At 35.5% G+C, this 20,706-nt stretch overlaps 1 protein-coding gene across 4 annotated transcripts in view; it reads right to left on the bottom strand.

The window, feature by feature from the left end:
* Positions 1 to 1,366: 1,366 nt before the first annotated feature.
* BRINP3 (BMP/retinoic acid inducible neural specific 3) overlaps positions 1,367 to 20,706 on the bottom strand; it is a 338,781-nt gene continuing 319,441 nt past the window's right edge. For all 4 annotated transcript variants that reach the window (XM_010974025.3, XM_010974027.3, XM_010974026.3 and 1 more), the window contains one exon: positions 1,367 to 2,820. In XM_010974025.3, coding sequence (XP_010972327.1) covers positions 1,704 to 2,820 — 1,117 coding nt within the window. In that variant the 3' untranslated portion in view covers positions 1,367 to 1,703. The remainder of the gene's footprint in view (positions 2,821 to 20,706) is intronic.

Here is a 20,706-nt window from a genome sequence, read left to right as displayed (position 1 = left end):
ACTTTTTGGTCTCTGATCTTGGGGAATTTGACAACCCACTCTGAGCCTCTGTTTGTTTTTGTTTTTCCCACCAAGAAAATGGGAATAATAATCTATAACCTAGCGTTCTCAGAATTAAATAAATAGACTATCTGCTATGATACCAGAAGGATGGTGTTTAATAACTGTGTATATTTTCAATTAAATTACCTACAATAGTGAAAGTAAAAAAAAGAAAATCAGGTGAATAAAGAAAGAAAATCAGCTAAGATACTGGGTGGAAAAATTATGCCATACTTCTGGTAGATCAAATGAGTACTTGTCTGGACTATCTGTCCTTAAAATGCTTTGGAATTGAAAACAAGCAGCTCAAGAATCCAGAATGTCTGTGTGATGTTTTTGTCATCAGTCATGTTTTTTTATCCATGTCATGGGTTCCTTTCTCTGTGCCCTGGGAAATGACTTCATGACCTCAGCAGGGAAGCTGGGCTGAGTAATGCATTTGTCTAAATTGCAAGAAATGTGTATGAACTATTTAGACAAGAGCTGACTGATAAATATCATAACCACACTTTACAGATACATCCATACATCTAAATAAGAATGCAATTGAAATTCATAGATAAAAAAAGTATTAATTTTATACCTAATATTACACCATGGTAATATGGGAATTTTATTTTATTTTATTTTATTTTTAATATGGGGATTTTAAACCAGAAATTTGAACTAAAGCTAGTTTATATTGAAAGTATTTGCTATTCAAAATATATCTTTGTAATAGCAGTTTCTCTGAGAGGTAAATAAATGTCTTTTTACATTTGGTTAGTTATTTGATCATTTATTTTATGCCAACACATACTTTGTGAATTCCTGAAACGTTATCTTATTGACATTGGTAAGGTGTTGGAATAACTAGGCTTTGAGTACCTGGAATGAGAATGACTGCGCAGAGTACGCTGCTCATTGGTCATCAGAATGTAGTAAGAGAATGACAAAGCACTTTACTAAGGAAATGAAGGGTTTACTTTATGACACACTTATAATCACACTGACTTTTCAGTTTGTTTGACAAAATGTTCTGATATTTAGTTGGGAAGTAAGTTTATGTGTTTATTTTAATAATGATGGTGTCTCTAGAAATGGTTTATAAGTAAAGATAACCAATAAGGCACTGCCAGTACACTGTAAACCATAAAAATACAACTGAAGGCTAAACTTTCTACCTAGTTCGGTTTTCCCCAAAGGTTCTTGAAAGGGACCTTCAAATGTTTCCATTAAAACAACTTGGTGAATTCTCCCCAGGTTCTAACAAGCTATATCAAAATGGAGCTCATTTCATGGAAAAAAGGAATCCCACAGCACTTCTTTTTAATAACTGTTCAGCTACAAAATTTTATTGGTATCTTTTTATGTTCCCTCTAGAGGATGTAATGCACAAAAGCATTGCCACGGAACATATAAAATTACAAATGAAATTTATTGTAAAAAGTAGAATGTCTTCTAGACGGGTGTCAGTATTTATTTCATTCATAAACCAAAACTGCAGTATAATATATTCATTGTCAGCAAGTTCATGTGTGTAAATTGCCATCCAATGTTATTGACTGATATAAGACAGATATTGAAAAGACAATTTAAATTTACTCTTCCAAACATAAACTGTTCCACAAAAGCACTGTAAAAACTCCTTCAAGATTTTGGGTTGTGCTTGACATTTATGGTTAACTACATAATTTGGTCGTGTCATAATCCACGGTGTTTGGCAATTTGGCATTAAACGCCTGCAGAGCGGACTGGATCCTCACCACCTCACTAGTAGACAGCTTGAGTCTGTGACGAAGCAAGCAAGAGAAAAGATCTAGACGACGCTGGCCGGGTGGGGAGAGTTTATTTACACGGTCTCTTATCTCCAGAAGTTGCAAAAGTGCTGAGTCCTGGGATCCCTGAGTGTAGGGGTAGTCCAGCTGCAGGATCAGGTCCCGGATTGCCTCCGGATCAAAGTGCATGCTGTAGCCAAACACTTGAATGTTGTTGATTTTCATGTAGCCCAGGTTCCGGGAAGGGTCAATGAACTCCAGAGGTTCGTAGTAAATGCTCTCGTTGCCATTGGGGCCGCTGGACTTGATGCGACTCCTCAGATAGATGTGCACGGTCTCAAAAAACGTCTTCCATTTGTTCCCCAGAGTCAGAGACCAGTTGTAACACTGCAGGGGGAGGTCCAGCTTAGTCCGCTCCCAGTCGGGAAAGCTGTTTTCACTCACAGGCATGAACCAGCTCTCAGAGTGGCTGCCTCCAAAGGGATTGACGTACACAGCCAACACCGGCTCCAAGGTGCTGTTCTTCGTTAAGCAGATCTGCAAGGAGAGCCCCAGGATCATGTGGACCAGGCTGGACTTGTACTTGTTGCTCTTCAAGGTCAGCAGCATCCGCTTCCGCCAGGAGGGGTCGAACCAGCTGTTGAGGCGCATGTCGTTGCTGATGAAAATGGCGTGGACCTCTATGCGACGGTCCGTCTTCTGCAACAGGTACTTCATCTCCAGGTCCTGCAGGTCGGTCTCGAAGCCGATGTAGTGATCCGTGGACTCGGCCACCTCGGGCTTGCAGAGCCCCTGGCTCAGCATGTAGCCCGTGTTGCAGGCGCCGCAGCGGGTGCGGTTGTCGGGGGCGCAGCTGAGGCAGGCGGCCGCGTCGCCCACCGTGCAGGGCAGGAAGGAGGTGCAGACCACCTGGTCGTTGGGACACGTGCACGAGTGCGTCTCCTCTGAAAAGCTGCCCAGGAGGCCGTTCTCGTTGCAGTAAAGAAAAGACTGGATGCGAGTGAGCCAGTAGGTTGAGGTTCTAGAAATACAAAACAGAAGGAACCCTTATAAATACAAAGACATTATGTGTGTGTGTGTGTCCTGCACGCAAGTCATCTTAGGTCTGAAGCTTCCCTATGAGTTTTTTAGCTCCTTTCCAGCTATTCGAGACAGAAAATCCATATAGTTCATGGCTGAAAAAAATTATAGGGGGAAGGAAGTAGTTCAATGGTAGAGCTTATACTTAGTATGCACAGAGTCCTGGGTTCAATCCCCAGTACCTCTATTTAAAAAAAAAAAAAAGGTTTAAGAAAAGTTAAAAATAAATAAAGGAAAAATCATAAATATGTACCTTTATAATATTTATGTATATATACTTATATATTTTTTTTTCATCCATCACTGCACAAGTTTAGATATAGATACAGTTGATTTGAACTGGAAATCCCTTCTGAAGAGATGGTGTGCCATCTCACTAGTGTACTTGGAAGCTGATTGTGAATATAATCGGGTTGGTTATTGTTTGGAAATGAGAGCCAACAACAGGAAATAAAAGTGATTTATCATCAAATACCGAGAGCAAAATTAGCGTATAAATGACGATTGTTCATTCATTCACTCTTAGCTTCCTAGAGCACTGATATTGCAAGAAGCCTAAATAGAAAGTAATATAAAAATGAAAGAAAAAGAAGCAACTCTAAGTTGTCAGTCAATGGATTTATATCCTAGGGTTTCATCAACATTGAAAGCACAAGTACCCACTGAGAGGGAAAATATTATTAAAACATGTTTGATTTTTATCTTTACAGGCTGCTCAAGAAAATTGTTGAAAATATCTCATTAAAACCAACGGCAAGTTCTTTTAATAAGAGTTAAGTGTGTTAGTTGAATGTGTTTGATTTGCATCATTAAGATTTTTTTCTTATTTATATCCAGGAATCAGGCTAATACGATGTGAATTTAAGATCTTACTTTTCTTGTTTTCCCACATTATTCAGACTCTGTTAGTGTGTTTAAAATCTCAGTAAAATAAAGAAGGAAAAGTGTGTGACTGGGTGATCAGATAATTCTTTGTGTTTATCTTGCAGCTTTCTCATAGTAGCTGCATGGCAGTGGACAAGTTGAGTGGCCTAAGACAGTAACATCTTCCACACTGAGTTCTTGTGAGAAATAGGCTCACAGTGTAGGATGTGTGTAGACTATTGTACAGTGCATGTGTCAGAGCAGACACTCAAAAATTGTGTCTGTTCTGGGTATTCTGATGCCTTTCCAATGTTCATTATTCAGTATACCTCAGATTTTTTGCAAATTGTATATATTGTATATATTGTACTCCAATCCTTTAGACTTACTATACTGCTGCCATTTTAAAGAATTTGTATGTGATGAATCCCGGTAAAATGCAGGTATTAATCTGTGTAAATAATCAGTAAAAGCAATGGATTGAGACATTCAGAACAATATTTGAGCTACATACATTATATATTCATTTTTGGTCCCTGTCCATCCTCCCCTTACAATGTAACACTTTTAAAGTAAGCTCTTCTTCCCTGTTATCCCAAATAAATTAAGTAACTCCTTTTTTCCCCTCTTAGAACATTTACTTATTTGTCGTCGTAGTGTCCTTCTCCACTTAAAGTGTTATGTTGTGTACTATACGCCATCTATCCTGTTAAACATAATACCCAGCTTTCTAGAATCCTCATGCTTGGTTTATTGCTTTGTATCCACCACCTAGCAGAATTCCAGGAGATTACAGTCCTCTAATATTTAATGAATATTAGATCAAATGCACAGATGAATTAAAGGAACATTTTTGCAATAAGCATATCCTGAAGTGAAATTTAAAGCCTTAAACTGCAGGTTTAACACAGTTGTGAAGACCTAGCTCCCGAGCTGCAGGAAGTGGAGTTACACCACATACATTTTGACATTTTCACAATTAAATCTATATAAAAATCTGTATAAATCTGTATATTAAAAAAAAAGAAAAACCTTTCTTTTTCAGATTCCCTAAATGTAACTGTTTTCTCTAGACCCAGAAGGAAAGGAAAACCCAACCCAACCCTGAAACATGAAACATTTTCCTCTTAATTATGGCCCACACTGAAAAACACTGACTGGGAAAGCACACCTATTAAATTCATTTCTAATGTTCTCAAGATACTTTTAAAATAAGTTCTCAGAAAACCTCTCCCAGAAGGTGGCCCAAGGGTCGTGAAGGAGCAATGATGTGAGGCGGTCTGGCACTCGGGGAAGCACACATCTCTCTCTGGGTAGCCCTCCTCCTCTCCTCTGCTTCCTTGTTTCCTTGACACAGAATAAATGTGCAAAAAGCTCCCTTTTCTAGTTTAGGAAATAGCTTGATTCATTATTTCTGTATTCAGGCTCAGAATATAAAAATTATTATTGATTTGCTATCTGCAGTTACTGATATATTTATTTTATCAGTTTTCTCTCCATCAATTAATCTCACTCCATCATGCCTTCTTTCTTTCTCTCTCTCCCCCTTCCTTTTCCTTCCTTCCTTCCTTATGCGCCTCTCTCCCTTTCTCCCCTCTTTCTCTCTTTATTTCTGTAGTTCTATTTATATCTATCTATTATAAAGCATAGAAAATATATATCCTATATGGATTATATTTTCTTCCCTGGAACAAAAGCATAAATTACCTGAGCCAATTCGTCTCTCACTGTAAGCTCTCATCATGTTTCTAAATCATAAGGACAAACAAAAAGGGAGATAAATAGACCTAAGGCTAAAGGCAGAGCTCACAAACTAGGGCACTGTAGAAAGACTCATGTGGACACTTTAGAAAAGCAATGCCTTTTCCAGCTTTCAGTCTCTTCCAGTCCTTTTCACGTCCCCGCAGATGCATTACTGAAGGAACACGTTCTGGCTTCATGGGTTTCAGCTTGTCATGCATGAATATTGGTAACTCTGCTCACTGTCAAAGCCCCCGGTCCCTGGGATGGAAGAGTTGGCGTGTGGACTCTCCTCCTTGCTGCTTCTTGTCTGTTCTCCCCTCTTACTACCTTTTGACTATTTTACTGCATTTCATGAGTAGGGAATAGACTTTTAAAGGAACAAAATTCAATCATCAGCCTTTTCTTTACTCCTTGAAAAACCTTGGCTAAGGCAATAGTCAAAAGTAGAAAAATGGAACAAATTTCAGGATTGTGGATTTTTCACTTACCCCAAAGATCATGTAGGGTTTTTTTTTTTTCCTGATAAAGTAAAATGTAAATGCTTCTAAAAATTTTTTAAAACAATTTTTGAAATGTCTTCAATATTAAAATTAGGTGGTAGCAAGTATTTTTTTAACTCTGTTTCCTTTTATACCCAAACATTAAAACAAAATAATGCGACATTTTTTATTCTCATATATGACTTCTATTCACATAAACTATTTGAGGCCTGCAGGGCTATGAGAGAGGAGGCTATGTTGAAAGATGAACTCCTGGCAGGCAGGCCTTTTGTTGCTTTTTATCAAATCGGTGGCCTTGTTCCTGACGCCTACTTAGTAGCACTTCAATAAATATTTACTAAACAAAGGAGGTAGTAAAGGAAGGGAGAAAGGAGGGAGAGAAGGAGTAAGGAGGGAGGGAGGGAGAGAAAAAATTAAAGTGAAAGAACTATATGGATAATAGAAGAACAGAAGAAAGAAATTAAGGGAGGACAGTGCTGAAAAAGCCATTGACGTGGTCGTGGCAATGATATGGGGCACCTCAGGGGGTTCAGGAACCCCCCCACCTATCAGGAAGTCAGTTTGCATTTTGAAGACAATTTCTAAAAAAAAAGCTTTTAGGGGACAGCGTTACAAAAAGGAAAATACCTTCTGGAGTTAAGTTAAACTTTTAGAAAAAAATATCCTTAGCCAAAAAACCTATAGCATGTTTATAGTTCAGAAATCAGGTGGTGTACAAATTTGAGAAGATTAGATGTACATTTAGTTCAGTTGTCTCTGTTCAACCGTAGCATTCTCTATGTATTTAAAGCCTGCTGTTCTCCATAGGACACACACTATGTGTCAAAAGAGACTGGGACTATGAATATGGGATTTCTGGGTCAGGCTTTATTACCCTGTGACCTGGGGTAAGTCACTTAGCCTTTTAACTTGGAGGGAAAGTTTTAGGAATCAAGGAAATTGGTTCAGATTTTGATTCTGCGTGACCCTGGGGAATATGCCTCGCTTTGTGAACCTTAAGGGTTCACCTTGCTGATCCGTTGTTGAGACGAAATGATGTTAACATACAAACCTCACCATCACAGGGTCTCAAACATGGTAGCTGCTCATAATGAAACAATATGAATGAAATGCTTATCTCTACAGTGTTCCTGTTATTAAGACTACCCACTAAGACACGGTCTTGTCCTCGTAGTCTTGAGTGATGTTAAGTGGCACTGGTGAAACAGCTTCCTGGGTCCCCTCCCAGACATACTGTAAGAAGCCCGAGGAGCAGCGCCCAGGAAGCTCATTTTAAAATATTCAGTCTCACAAAAAAAAAGAGCCAGTCTTGTCAAAGGACTGCATGTGCAGAGGACTTGAGGTAGGAAAGGTCTTCTTTTAAGGAGATACACAAAAGGCAGTGCTGCTGGATTGAAGACAGTATCAGTGTAATAATAGACGGTGCAGTAAGTAGTGGCCAGATCACGCAGGGTCTTGTTTAGCTTTTAAATTTATTTTATGTGCAGTAAAGAATGGTAAAGAGATTTAGGCAGAAGTCGATGTATGTATTTAGCAACTGTCTTTCTCTTTGTATTATACCAACAGTATTTCAAAAATCAGGTCCAGCTGTTGTGCTTTTAATATGTTTTTTCAGTGCCAAATATAAAACACGCAGTTCCAGACAACTGTTGTGTACACAGAGGCTGCAAGTTTCCTATGTATGGAAATTAACAACCCAAACAGCTATTACGGGCTCTTGACATACCAGCTCGCCATCAACATATAAAAATATGTCCAGAGAAGACAGGGAAAAGTTCACACTTCTGTAGGGAGAGGACAGGACCAGACAACTTGGAATTAACATGCACCTGGGGCCTTGTGGTCACCCTGGAGGCTGAACGTGCAAACCCTACAATAGAACATTTCAGCATGCACATGCACAGAAGGGTAAACCAAACACTAAAGCCAACCTTAATAAATGAATTCTACTGTCACAGTAGTAGTAACTATTCAGTGACTTCTCTCAGATCATGGGTCAGCCACTTCATACTCTTTATTTTTAATTCTTCACAGTAGATTTTTAAAGTTGAATCCCATTTTAAAATTTGAAAAACACCGAGACTCACAGTTGCAATGATTTTTTGTTACATATCTACTACATACGACAACGAAGACAGACTCAGAGAAGCAAATCTAATTTTTTTTTTTTAACATGTGTTGTAGAGTGAGGAAAATTGCTTAACAAATGACTTTAGGAAAAATATCTATTTATTGCCATGCTGGACCACATCAAACCAAAACAACTCTTAATTGTGATATAAAGTTGAGGTTCTTGAGTGACAGTCCACTGTACTGGCTTCAATCACCTTTTGGGAGCTCAACTATCAACTTTGAATCTTGTTTCCCTTAACTCATATGTAAAATGGGCATAAAACATAGGTGGTTGTAAGAATTTAGGCACAACTGCAGAAAAAAAAAAAAACCCAAAAACCTTAAACCAGTGCCCATGCACAGAATAAATGGTAAATAAATGTAAATTCTTATTATCACTGGTATGACGAATTGTTACCTTTTAAAGAAACAGCATTGCACGCAGTCTTTTTACAAATTTTTTTACCTCCAGAAAATGGAAAATGTCATTTTATCTTCAACAATTCATGCATTAGATGCATAATATCACAATGAACCTCTGCATTTCACCTTTATCAAATAGACTTAGTTATCGGTACCATGATCAAGACTATATCTAAAACTCCATATAGTGGGGGGAGAGTACAGCTCAGTGGTAGAGTGCGTGCTTAGCCTGCACGAGGTCCTGAGTTCGATCTCCAGAAGCTCCCTTTAAAAAAGAACCTAATTGCCCACCCACCAAATAATTTTTTAAAAAACCCTATACGTATGGCTTTTGTGATAGTTTGGAAACTCTCAAAAAGCTGCAAAAAACAATATTTTTCAAATTTGGGGCATATATTCTGATGCAGGACAGTTTACACTGAGGTATAAGAACATATGTTGATACGAAAACAATTACCTCCTCTCACAGTTAAATCTTCTCTGAGCACCGATCATCTTATTTCAAAGGTCCCTTATTTCAACCTCCTTTTTTTTTTGCTCTCCAAATCTGTGCAATGTGGATCTGAATTTTAAAATCTAAACAATACCACTTCCATCTATTTTTTAAGTTAAACATTACTCATTTCATTCATTATTCAATTCAGCCTTCATAGCTCCGTTCTTCTCAGACCCTAATACTTTAAACCAAATAAGAATTTGGGATTAAGTGCCCACAGCCATTTAAACGATCATAAACTGATTATTAGCTCAGTCACAGACAGATAACACCAAACAATAGTCTGTCACTTGCTCTCTTCCTGCTCTGGGGCTCTGTCCACCTCTGCTTCGGCAGTGTGACCTGGGGCTCACGTTGACAGTTCAGACACACGACAGTCTTACTCTTGGAAATAGTATCACACCTCGAGAAAAAGAATATCGTTGTCAAAGGTCCCTTGGCTATGAGTCTCCCAAAGAAACATTGTGTATAGATACACACCTATAAACCTACAGACACTTACATACAGAGGCACGTTTTAATTTATGAACTTGAATTTAAGTATCTACTGGAAATTTTGGTTTGCAGGAAGATGATGAAAAAAGTGAGAGAAGCAGTAGGAGATGTAGGTGATATTTTAAAGATCATATGAGCTGAGATTTTATCAAGTGCACAGTATCATTATGGGAATTATTTCATTTAACCCTCACAATTCTCACTACTCCTCGAAGTAAGGACCTTTGTTATTGCCATCTATATTTAAGGACATGATTTGTAAAAAGCTTAAATGATTAGAACTTGTAGAAGGTCAAAGCTAGTAAGTGAGCTAGTAAGTGAGAACTGAAGGGACCTGGTCTGCATTGCTCCCAGCAGTTTCGGGGGTATGACACCAAAATCACAGACAGTAAGACTAAAAAGTATCACGTGGACAACATCAATCCAAAAAGTCCAACAAATCTGCAGTTCATTAGGCTGAAGGGTGTAGCAGAAAAATCTGCTGACCTCTTATACAGCAGTGACTGAAACATTCTGTCCACCTCTGTGCTGCATTTGGTACTATAATTTAAGAAAAATCGATAGATACGTCTTTCTTCTACTTATAACATTTGAAAAGAAACAAGTCGACATTCCGGGTGTGCAGTGTGAGGCACATGAAGAACACAATTACCTTATTGTACATAAAGGGGATATATTACAAAAACAAAAAGAATCCACATTTAATTTTCCAACAAAAACTACCAAAACCTGAAATAGTTTGCTCACTAAATCATGTTAGATATTAAGTGAAAAGGACTTGAAAAGTGTTTATTATGTGCATGTTCAGTCTATGAAGTAGTCAGTGTAATTGAGGAATATTGACACAAATGCAGTTATTTTGCAAATACGGGAAAATCAAGTCTTTCCTATGCACTTTTATAACACCCTAGTTTTCACCCACCGTAATATTCATTACACCAAGTCATTATTATCCAATTATCTGTATCCCTCATTACATTACACATGCTGTGAGGAAAAAGATATATTTGTTTACTTTACCATTTTATTATCATAAGCTCCCTAAATCAGTTTACAGTGTTTATGCTTAAGTTTTCCCATTACAAACTCCCAAAACTTTATTAGTCTTAAAATATGTGCATGATGGATCCAAATTTGAAAATCTAAACAATACAGAATTTTTAAAAATAAAATATTTATAAAGAGAATATTTTACTTTATCTTTCACAGATCTGTTCATCTCTGACTTTCAAGTTTTAAACTAAATAGAAATTTGACATGGATGAGTAAGTTAATGGACAAAAAAGAGAAAAAGCTAAAAAAGGAAATTCGATGCTAAATTGTTAACATCCTTGGTTATATTTATTTATTTATGATATTTCATTTTGGTTTTCTTGATATCTAGTGAGTGAGAAACATTTTCCAATATTACCCTGTTTTCATTTCTGTTTTTCTTTAAAGTATGTTTCATGACCAATTTCCCATCAATTAATTAACTGCATCGTGTCATAAAAAACAATAAAATGTTCTTGTTGGACACTGGAAACAAATTAAATAATTGAATCAAATTTTAATGCTATTTATATCTGAAGCATATTTTTCAATTAAATAAAGAAAATATGATTTGTCCAAGTCTGATGCCCATCTAATCACATAACCAGGAACACAATTAGGGCATAAACTGTGTATGATATGCATTTGTGTGATAAACATCTCTCTACATTGAATGTCTCTAAACTTTTTTATTCTTTCTTAATACAATCATCATTTTTATCTACAATGATGGGTATCAACTCATCCCTTCCTGTCTCAGCTAAAATAAGACCTAGTTTCTGAAGGTCCTGCACCTGCTCTTTTTGTCATTTTATCACATTTATGTACTTCTAAGCTAATCTTAAAATTGATCTATTTCTTACTGCATGATACGCAATATCTCTCATATAAAATATATTTTTTGCCTAACTTTGTAAGCCTGTTACAGACAGTACATAGCGTTCAGCACTCTATTATAATCTATTCTCCATGGGCTCTCCTGTTCTCCTCCCTAAATATGGCATGCTCAATTTCAACGCAGTGAATTTTCTTGTTACAGAATTGAACGTCCTTTCTCCTCTGCTTAGCCAGTTCAAGACGCAAACTGAGTCATTTGTACTCTCTACAGTTTTTTCTTAACAATCTAACTTACAACAGCTTAATTCTTTGAATGGGTATATGATTTATCGACCTTACTGTATTTGTAATTAAGCCATGTACAACCACTTGTTATCATTTTATAGATTCTTATCTCATTATTTCAACTAAAATATACCATTCAGTATAATGTCTGCAATTTTTGCATGTTTGTTCTCTTAGTTGGAGTATAAGCTCTTCAGGAAGAAGAGAACGAGTGTCATTTCACTGGAACCCCTAGAGGCCAGCAGAGCCTCTGCCCATGCAACCCCTCACGCAACCCCTCACGCAACCCCTCTAGACAAAGCCACTTAACCAGAATTGAATTATGGGTTTATGTTTGTGGGAAAATGTCAGAGGGAATACTTTTAAAAACTCCTCAGCACAAAATGCTGAATAATTCTGGCACAGTATTTTTGAATGTACTTATGATCTGGGAAAAAAAGACGGAGTAAGTTTCAGAGGCTGAAATTGAAGCAAAAGAACAAATATGCAGGAAGATGTGGGTGTTTCGGTGGCCATCTAGGGTGGAGGAAACAGAGTCCAGTACACGTGGAAGGCAAGAAGCTGAACTGGAGACCCGCTACATGAAGCTGGAAAGACAGACACTACGCACTCAGTCAGCTTAAAGACAAAACAATCTGACGAGTGAGCAAACAAAAAGTCTGGAAAAGGGAGGGAGCAAAATGAGTGTCTGACCTGGCCTCACTGTTAGCAGAAAATACATATTCTACAAATTTGAAAGCACCAATGAAAATGATTTATTTTAAAGTGCTCCAAAATTGTTTTATTGTGGCAAAATGAAACATCTATATTTTCTAACGCACATTTTTACATTTTGTAAAGGACTTGAAGGATCAATATAGATGAAATTATTTTGACCATGAATTTCACAATTGAAAACAGAGAAAAGAGGAACCAGGGTACCAAGACTGAAAAACATGCAAGAAGCAGAATCTTAACAGCATCAACTAAAGAAATGGGAATTATTTGCTCTACACTGGAATTTGACACAACATTGTAAAATGATTATAACTCAATAAAAAATGTTAAAAAAAAAAGGAAAGAAATTGGAATTATTTGTTATCAAGGTCAATTATTAGGAGCATATTTAAATAATTTCAACATAAAGTAAAATATGAGAAAGGCACCAGGGGTTATCAAAGAAATCTTAAAAAAAAGAAAGAAATAATAACCATAACTTGATGCAGGTGATGGTGATGATTTCAATTTAAACCTCATTAAAGGTAAAACAGCAGATTAGCAAAGCTGAGAAGAAAACTGGTGAATTAAAGAAAAACGAGAAAATGATACCGAATTATACACCACAGACAGGAAAAGAGATTGTAAATAGAAAATATATCAAGAGGATAATATTAGAAAAACTGACAAATATCTAATCAGAGTTCCAGGGGCACAGAATAGAGAAAGTAGATGAAATTCCATATAAAATGATAAGAAGTGAGAATTTTCCAAAATTGATACAGTACATAAATCTTGAGATTCACGAAGCACAACAAATTCCGAAAAGAGTAAGTAAATAAAAATACACACCTATTCACATAATCCTTAACCCATGGTTCTTGTTATATACAACAAAGGTTTATTATAAATAACAAAAATGATAGGTGACGAAATGTAAAAAATAAATTTAAAAGACATTAAAGTGTAAGTAAATCATTCATAGTATCACACGTAGGAAGATTCATTAGGAAAGATATCAGTTCTCCACAAATGTATTTCTACATTTAATACCATTCTAATGAAAATTCCTACAGCTTTTCTTTTTTTAAATTGAAAATCTGTAATACCAGAGTAGCTTGTCTTCAATTAACCCTCCCAATAATAATAATTTATAAAATTTGAACAAAATGGAAAACAACTAGTTACAGAAGTTAGAGAATGTCCAAAACAGTCAAAAGCTAAGTGAGTTTTTAACCTTAAGGAAGGGACCACTGCCAAGTGAGAGGCTGAGCGTTGCAGTCGTGTGGGTTTGCTCTAAGGGCACTCCCCAGTCTGGGCAGCGTGGAGAGGATGAAACTCAATCAGTAACCACACTGCCAATGGGCATTTAGGATGTTTGCACGTCTTGGCTATTGTATACATTGTTGCTATGAACACTGGGGTGCATGGATCTTTCTGAATAAGAGTTCCCTCTGGATAAATGCCCATCAAACATCTTCTGTATAGCGCAGGGAACTATGTTTAATATCTTGTAGTAACCTATAATGAAAAAAGAACATGAAAACAAATATATGCATTTATATGTATGACTGAAACATTATGCTGCACACCAGAAACTGACACATTGCAACTGACAATACTTCAATTAAAAAAAAAAAAAAAGAAAGAAACCACACTGCACACTCATAAGGCTTCGTGTGTAAAGAATAGAAATGAGGAGCTACCAGAGAAGACGTAAACTGAGGGAAATAATTCTGGAAGAAGAAAACAAAGAAGAGAGAGAATCCTGAATAAATGCCCTTCCAATCCATGACTTACTCCCCACCTCTGCATTTGTGAGGCAGACGTTGAGGAGTCAATCAGAAAGCAAAAGCTGAAAGACTGGAAATGCTTAGTAGAGACTGTATTTCTCGCCTATCACAGAGAAGACAGTGTTTGCAATTTAGATATCTCCAAGGTAGAGTGGCTTGGTAAATATCTCTGGCTTTACACTCAAATATCAGAAAAGCCACGTCTTTGTAGTAAAGATTGTCACAAGACCACAGATTAGCCCGAAACTAAGTGTTGAACTAAACCAGACTCACTGTAATAAAATGTTAAACCAAATATCTACAGAGACCATGTAATCAACAAATAATAAAACTGCCTGCCAAATTAAAAATCAACATTAGTCCAATAAAGTAGCACACTTCAGAGTCAATAAAAAATATCATCTACATAATCTAATAATACATAATTACGAGAATTGTGAACAGGCAAGTAAATGTAATTCACAGCAAAGAGACAAAGCTATTGATAGAGACAGATCCCGAGATGGCCTACATTATTAGTATTCACTGACAAATATTGACCTGAAACAAATAGACTGCCATGTATTTCTCCAGTCAAGCTGAGTTTGTTCAAGATCATCAGAGAGTTGCAATTTGTGGTCTGCCACCATGGCAAGCCAGCGCAGGTCTCCCACACAACAGGGGAAGGAGAACAATTTCATAGAGGGGAAGAGGGAGCTGGGAGCACTACAGGAAACAAAGAGTCCATGACTTTCCATTGGCCAAGTCCCTGCCAGGGAAGAAGAGGAGCCTCTTCTTCCTTTTGAACTCTTACTGTCCAGGGCCTGACAGATCCTCCCAACTCTATTTAACTGAGGTTTCTATTATTGTTTTTTTTTTTTTTTAACCTATTAGTGATTTTCAGGTTTAAAAAAAAAAAAAAAAAGAAAGAAGGATTTGTCCAAAGAAGACCTGACCTATAAAAATGACTTAAAAATTCTGCACACTGAAGAAAAACAGAAATTGGATCAAGAGAAAGGAAGAAAGAGCACAGACGATGAAAAATATGTAAATAAACATAAAGAATGATTGTAACGTTGAGGAAGGGAGAATTATGGGTGCTCGTTAATTTTTACTTTATATTTTTATGGATTTCTAGTTGTCTGCAATGAACATGTAATTGCTTGTAAAATTAGAAAGTAATAAAAAAGAAAACAATAAATCTCATTAAGAATAAAAAAGAAGTACATGCATATTTTCTTCTCTTAATTTCTGTAAAAGATAACTTGATGCTTAAGGCAAAATTTATAAAATTGCACTGTGAGGTTTAACATACCTAGAATATGTGATAACCATAGCAAAAGGACATGGTACTATAATGATGGAAAGTTCTTACATTTTACATGAAGTGGTAAAAAATTGATTCTCAGCAAGTTAACTAATCCTAGAGTAGTCATTAAAAAAATACAAATAAATGTATATCTAAATATCCAGGAATTACAATGGGATATTAAAATGTTTAATTAAGGGAAAACAAGAGAAAGAGAAACAAAGAAATGACAAAAATATAAACTATAAAAAACAGATGACAATATAATAGATAAAAGCCCTATTATTTCACTTACCGCTTGTATATATATAAACTAAACATCCTTATCAAAAAGTAGAGATTATCAGACTGGATTATGATACAAGATCCAATCATATACTTTTTATAAGAGCAGCACTTTGAAAACACACAGATAAACTGAAAGAAAAACTGTGAAGGAAAACACAGAATGCACATCCTAATGATGAGAAACCTGTGCGACTACACTGATATCAGACAAAGCAGACTACAAGGCAAGGAATACCGCCGTAGATAAAGAGACGCCTTTTTCTTCAGTGTTGAAGAATATATTCATTAGGAGAATAAAAGAATCCTAACTGCATGATGCAATAGCAGAGTTTCAGGCGCACAGGGGAGGGAGGTAACAAAGCAAAACACCTAAAAGAATGAAAAGAAAAAAAAATATTATAAACAATAAGTGGAGATTTAGCACAACCTCTCCATAGCTGATAGATAAATTAGAAAAAAGACAAATTAGAAAAAAAAGATAAAATAGATAAATTAGAAAAAGGGTTAGGATACAGGAGTTTTGAACAGCATTATCATTCATCATCCAGCACAGAGAATTACTAACAAAAAGTACAAAATATATTATGCATACTGCTTTGCAACTGCAGACAAAATCTTTGCCAATACAGACTAAACCTGTGCTGTAAAATGACTGTCAAGAAACTTTCAAAGTTGGCTCTTACACATTATATCATCTGATCAAATGAAATTAAATTCGATGTCAATCTCTAAAAGATATCTGTGAAGGCTTCAAATATTTGGAAATGTATCATCACTCGTAAATAAACTTAGATGACTAATTTCGACTAAGTTTTAAACACAATTACATTAAAATTTAAGTTTCCCTTTCACATAACTATACAAAATATAACAGCTATATAATTGAGACCACAAGTAAATTAGAATCTTTAGAATTTTTTTGCATCTCCATATTACTATCTAGTTTATGATATTTTACTTTTGGGGTAACCCTTCTCTGACCATAGCCGCTTATTTTTTTAAACTCATTTTACATGCTGCCACTCTGAAGCATTTTCTGAATTACCTAGAAAGGGTTAGGCATAACCTCTGTAATCAAGCTGCAATTTCTCCTATTAAAATAAAAATGAGTCCTCTATTTCTTTGCCTATCTCTCTTGTCAAAGTCTAAAACTCTAATCTCTTCATTTGTGAGTTCTTAGTAACTGTAAATGTTAGGCACTGCCTGTGACTCCCAGTGACACCAAGTGGGAGAAGGAATGAGAGCGACGGGGTGAGCATGTGCCCCTCTTATTTTGCCCAGTGAGCACACAGACAGGAATCAGGCTGCTCACATACGCACATTTTCTGCATGCTGTGTGATCTACTGAATAGCAGTGAGATGGATTATAAACCAAGCCTTACATAGACTATAGGGAGAATTACATAGAATATTAAGTGTATAGCTCCATAGGTGAGTGGAAGAAGCTCTGTACTAGGACTCAAAATTCGCAGGATATAATCTCACTCCTACACTTAGAAATACGGACACCCATCTACTATCAAAAGTGATGACGGACACTAAGGATCACTCTCTCCTTATCTTCTCGTCCATCAACACTTCTGCTCTCATTTCTTGGTGACTCCAATATCCAGTCAGAAATTCCATCTAACACCTTGGTCTCTCTGCTCCCTGCCATTCTCATAGTCAACAACTTCGAGTATCTTCAACATCTGCCTCCCACTTATGTTTTTATTCTCACCTTTCTCCATGTTGGATTCTGTCACCTCTGTTCTTAACAAAAATTTTGCAAATATTTTCAGTTCCCTGCTTTTGCTTGTCAAGACGCTGACCCTGATTAAATCCAAATCTCGTCTTACTCCATGGCTACATATCAACAGCTGAACACACAAGCATCCTAACTGGCCTCACTTTAAATTCGTAATCCCAACCTCAAAAGGTGCTTCAGGGCTGCCTGTTAATCCCAGTATACTACCCCAGTCATTTTGGACTCTTTATCTAAAGGGTGAATATTTTGCACATGATTATTTCTTTTTAAATGGACATAATTTCTCACTCCCATATGCTGGCTTTACTTCTGATCTAACTGAGAAAATACAATGATCAGAAGCTAATTTCTTTATTATTTTATCAGTAAAACTACTAGCTTACCTGCATTTAAATCCATATGTATATTCTAAATTTCCACTGATTTTTCCCCAAAAGGTCAACCATCTACTGGGTGCTGAATCCCATTTTCCAATGCCTATTAAGAATTTTGCTCCTGTAAAAATCATTTTTTCTTAATCACTGCAGTACCTCTGTCTAAATTACAATACATAACTTGGGAGTACTTATTTAAAAAGTTCCTTAATTTAACCTCTTATTTAGGATATCATCCAATTTTTCTGCTGTCTTTTTAGCAAAATTCATCAAAAGTTTTGTCAGTTCCCACTCTCTCCACTTTATCTTTCTTAATTCAACTCTAAAACCTCCCCTCTCCAATATTCCATGAAGATGGCTCTGCTCTACCTTTGGATGGTATTGCCAAAATTAGCTGTAAATTAGCTCTATTTAATTGGCTTAAAGGAAAATAAGTGCTCTTGTAAATTCTCAGAAGTACAGTAAAAACTAACCGAAATGAATTTCAGATTCATGTGATCTAGGAAATATTTAGTGTTAAGTTAATATTTGATATTAAAGTCAGTTTAAATGTGTTGGTTTAATCAACATAGACATGTCTTTAGAGTCATCAACATTAAGTATAATACTTTTATTGTACCTAGGCTTACCAGAACTCAAGTGAGTTCACATTATCTCTGCTACAAAATTTGTCAGCGAGAAAAATGGGGGATGATGGCTGACTTGGTTCAATGTCTCATAAAGTTTCCATGGGTTATCTAAACATAATTGTTGGAAACAAGTGAATTAAATAGAAATAAATGGAGTAAGAGCTTTTAGGTGAATTCTTTAAGCATAATTACGTTTATGGTATGTCTATTTAAAAATAGTTTCTCCAGATTCTTGGTAACTTGAAACTTTTGAGTTTTGCTAAATTAAGTTAAATAATGGAAGTTTATTAAATATCTAGGTCATTCCCAAATAAAGTAAGACACTGAAACATTCATTACTGAGCATAGGCTTCCATTTACAGAAAAATTAAAGATATTTAGGATTAGTAATAAATATATTTGATGCCACACCGAGACATATTCTGTAAGAAAGTACACGTTTTCAAAATTTTGTATAGTACTTATAAGTTTGCCATTCTATAGAATGCTAATGCAAAAGACAGTTTATAATTGCTTATTTTTTTGTTTTCACTAGAAATTAAGGTTTTAAAGGTTAAGAATTCTAATTAAAATAGTTAATTAAACCACTAAAATTAATAAGAAAAACATCTTTATATGCAGGGGAAAAAAGAAGGTATAAGGACAAATGGAAATGCATTTTGTTAAAGGAAAAGAAAGGTTAATTTTGTCCTAAAGAGAGGCTAAAAAGAGCAAGAAAAAGAGAAAGGACAAAGTTTGAACCTAAAAAAGGAAGTTATAGAAGGTTTGTGAAAAAGGAACACTGGGAAAGAGTTTAATATGTGGTCAGGATTGGATAATTTAAAATAAATTTAATTGAGTAAATACATTTTAATATTAAAGCTAAGGTGGTATAAAATTAGAATTTGGTTTTCTCTGTTAAAAGAGCAAGATTTCTTGGGATATTTATCTGCTTTTGATAACAGATTGTAAAGTTTCTCTATAATTTATTGAAACTTTCTGTATTTGCCTTTGAAATCTTTTATTGTCATTTTGGTTAAGTGAAGAGTATTTTTTCCAGTGGTCTATAAACCTATTTGACCAAGTGTTTTAAAACCTTTTTGATATCTTTGATGAACTTCATCAAGTCAAATTCTAAATAAAGTTCTTCTGACCTCTAGCTAACTTAGGGACTTTTTAAAATAACATATTTAATTAATCTTTATTTCCTTACTTTTATACTTTACACTTATAAATACGTAAGGAAAAAATCCTAGAAAATATTTTTAACAGAACAGTATATAATGAATTAAAAGTGGACTTTTAAAAAATTTTTTCTCATTTTTATTGGGGCCACTGGGGAGGAGGGCTCTCCCTGTACATGGCCCTGAAGGTCCTGGGGGTGGCCAGGTATGTCCAGCATGTGACCATCTGAAACATCTCAAAGAGAGATTTTAAACTAATCAGGCTTATTTGGTATGTTAATATGTGGGAAGCATCATCAAATGAGTGGTGATAAACCTTCTTAGGTTGTATTGCATGGATAAATGTTATTAATAGAAACATTTTAGAAACTATTAGAAATTTCTAAAATTTGGATATGTCTTGGTATAATGTTCTCAGTCATAATTCTAGTTATTATTTTAAAAAGTTATGTCACAGAAATAACCAACTTTCTTTGACAGTTGCATTGTAAACAGACATTTAAGTGTGCCATTTTAAGTCTTGTCATTTACAAGACAGTTATTGCTTTACCCTGATGCTTTTGCAAAAATCTTCATCTTCTATAAGATTCACGGAAACTACTGTTTGAAAAGTATAGGTTTCTGATAACTTTCTGATCTTGCCACTGAACTGGGTAATAAATTTAAAAATTCTAATGGAAAATCTGATGGTTTCATTAAACTATTAACAGAAAATCGAGATCAACAAGGATTAGTTACATAAGGTTGGATGATATAGTTTATGACTTTTTGTCTGAAATATTACTAGCTTTTAATCTTTGTTTTCCAAAGACAAGAAAACATTTCCCCTTAAGCTAATTATGACTTACAGCAGTATGATAAATTACACCTTTGTAAACAGAATTGAAACATCTATCTTTTCTCTCTACCTGATCCCTCCAGAATTGAAAACATTGGTTATATTACTGTGGCTTTGACTATAATGTCATATTTAAGAATAAGCATAGAATCAGATATATCACCTTATAAACTAAAGTGGACTTTACAGAGCCATAAAGCCCTTTGGAAAAATAACTGGGTTTT

The sequence above is a fragment of the Camelus bactrianus genome, chromosome 23 (assembly GCF_048773025.1).
Source record: "Camelus bactrianus isolate YW-2024 breed Bactrian camel chromosome 23, ASM4877302v1, whole genome shotgun sequence".
Classification (NCBI taxonomy): Eukaryota; Metazoa; Chordata; class Mammalia; order Artiodactyla; family Camelidae; genus Camelus; species Camelus bactrianus.
Note: the sequence above shows the minus strand (reverse complement) of the source record. Positions and strands in the feature narration are given on the sequence as shown.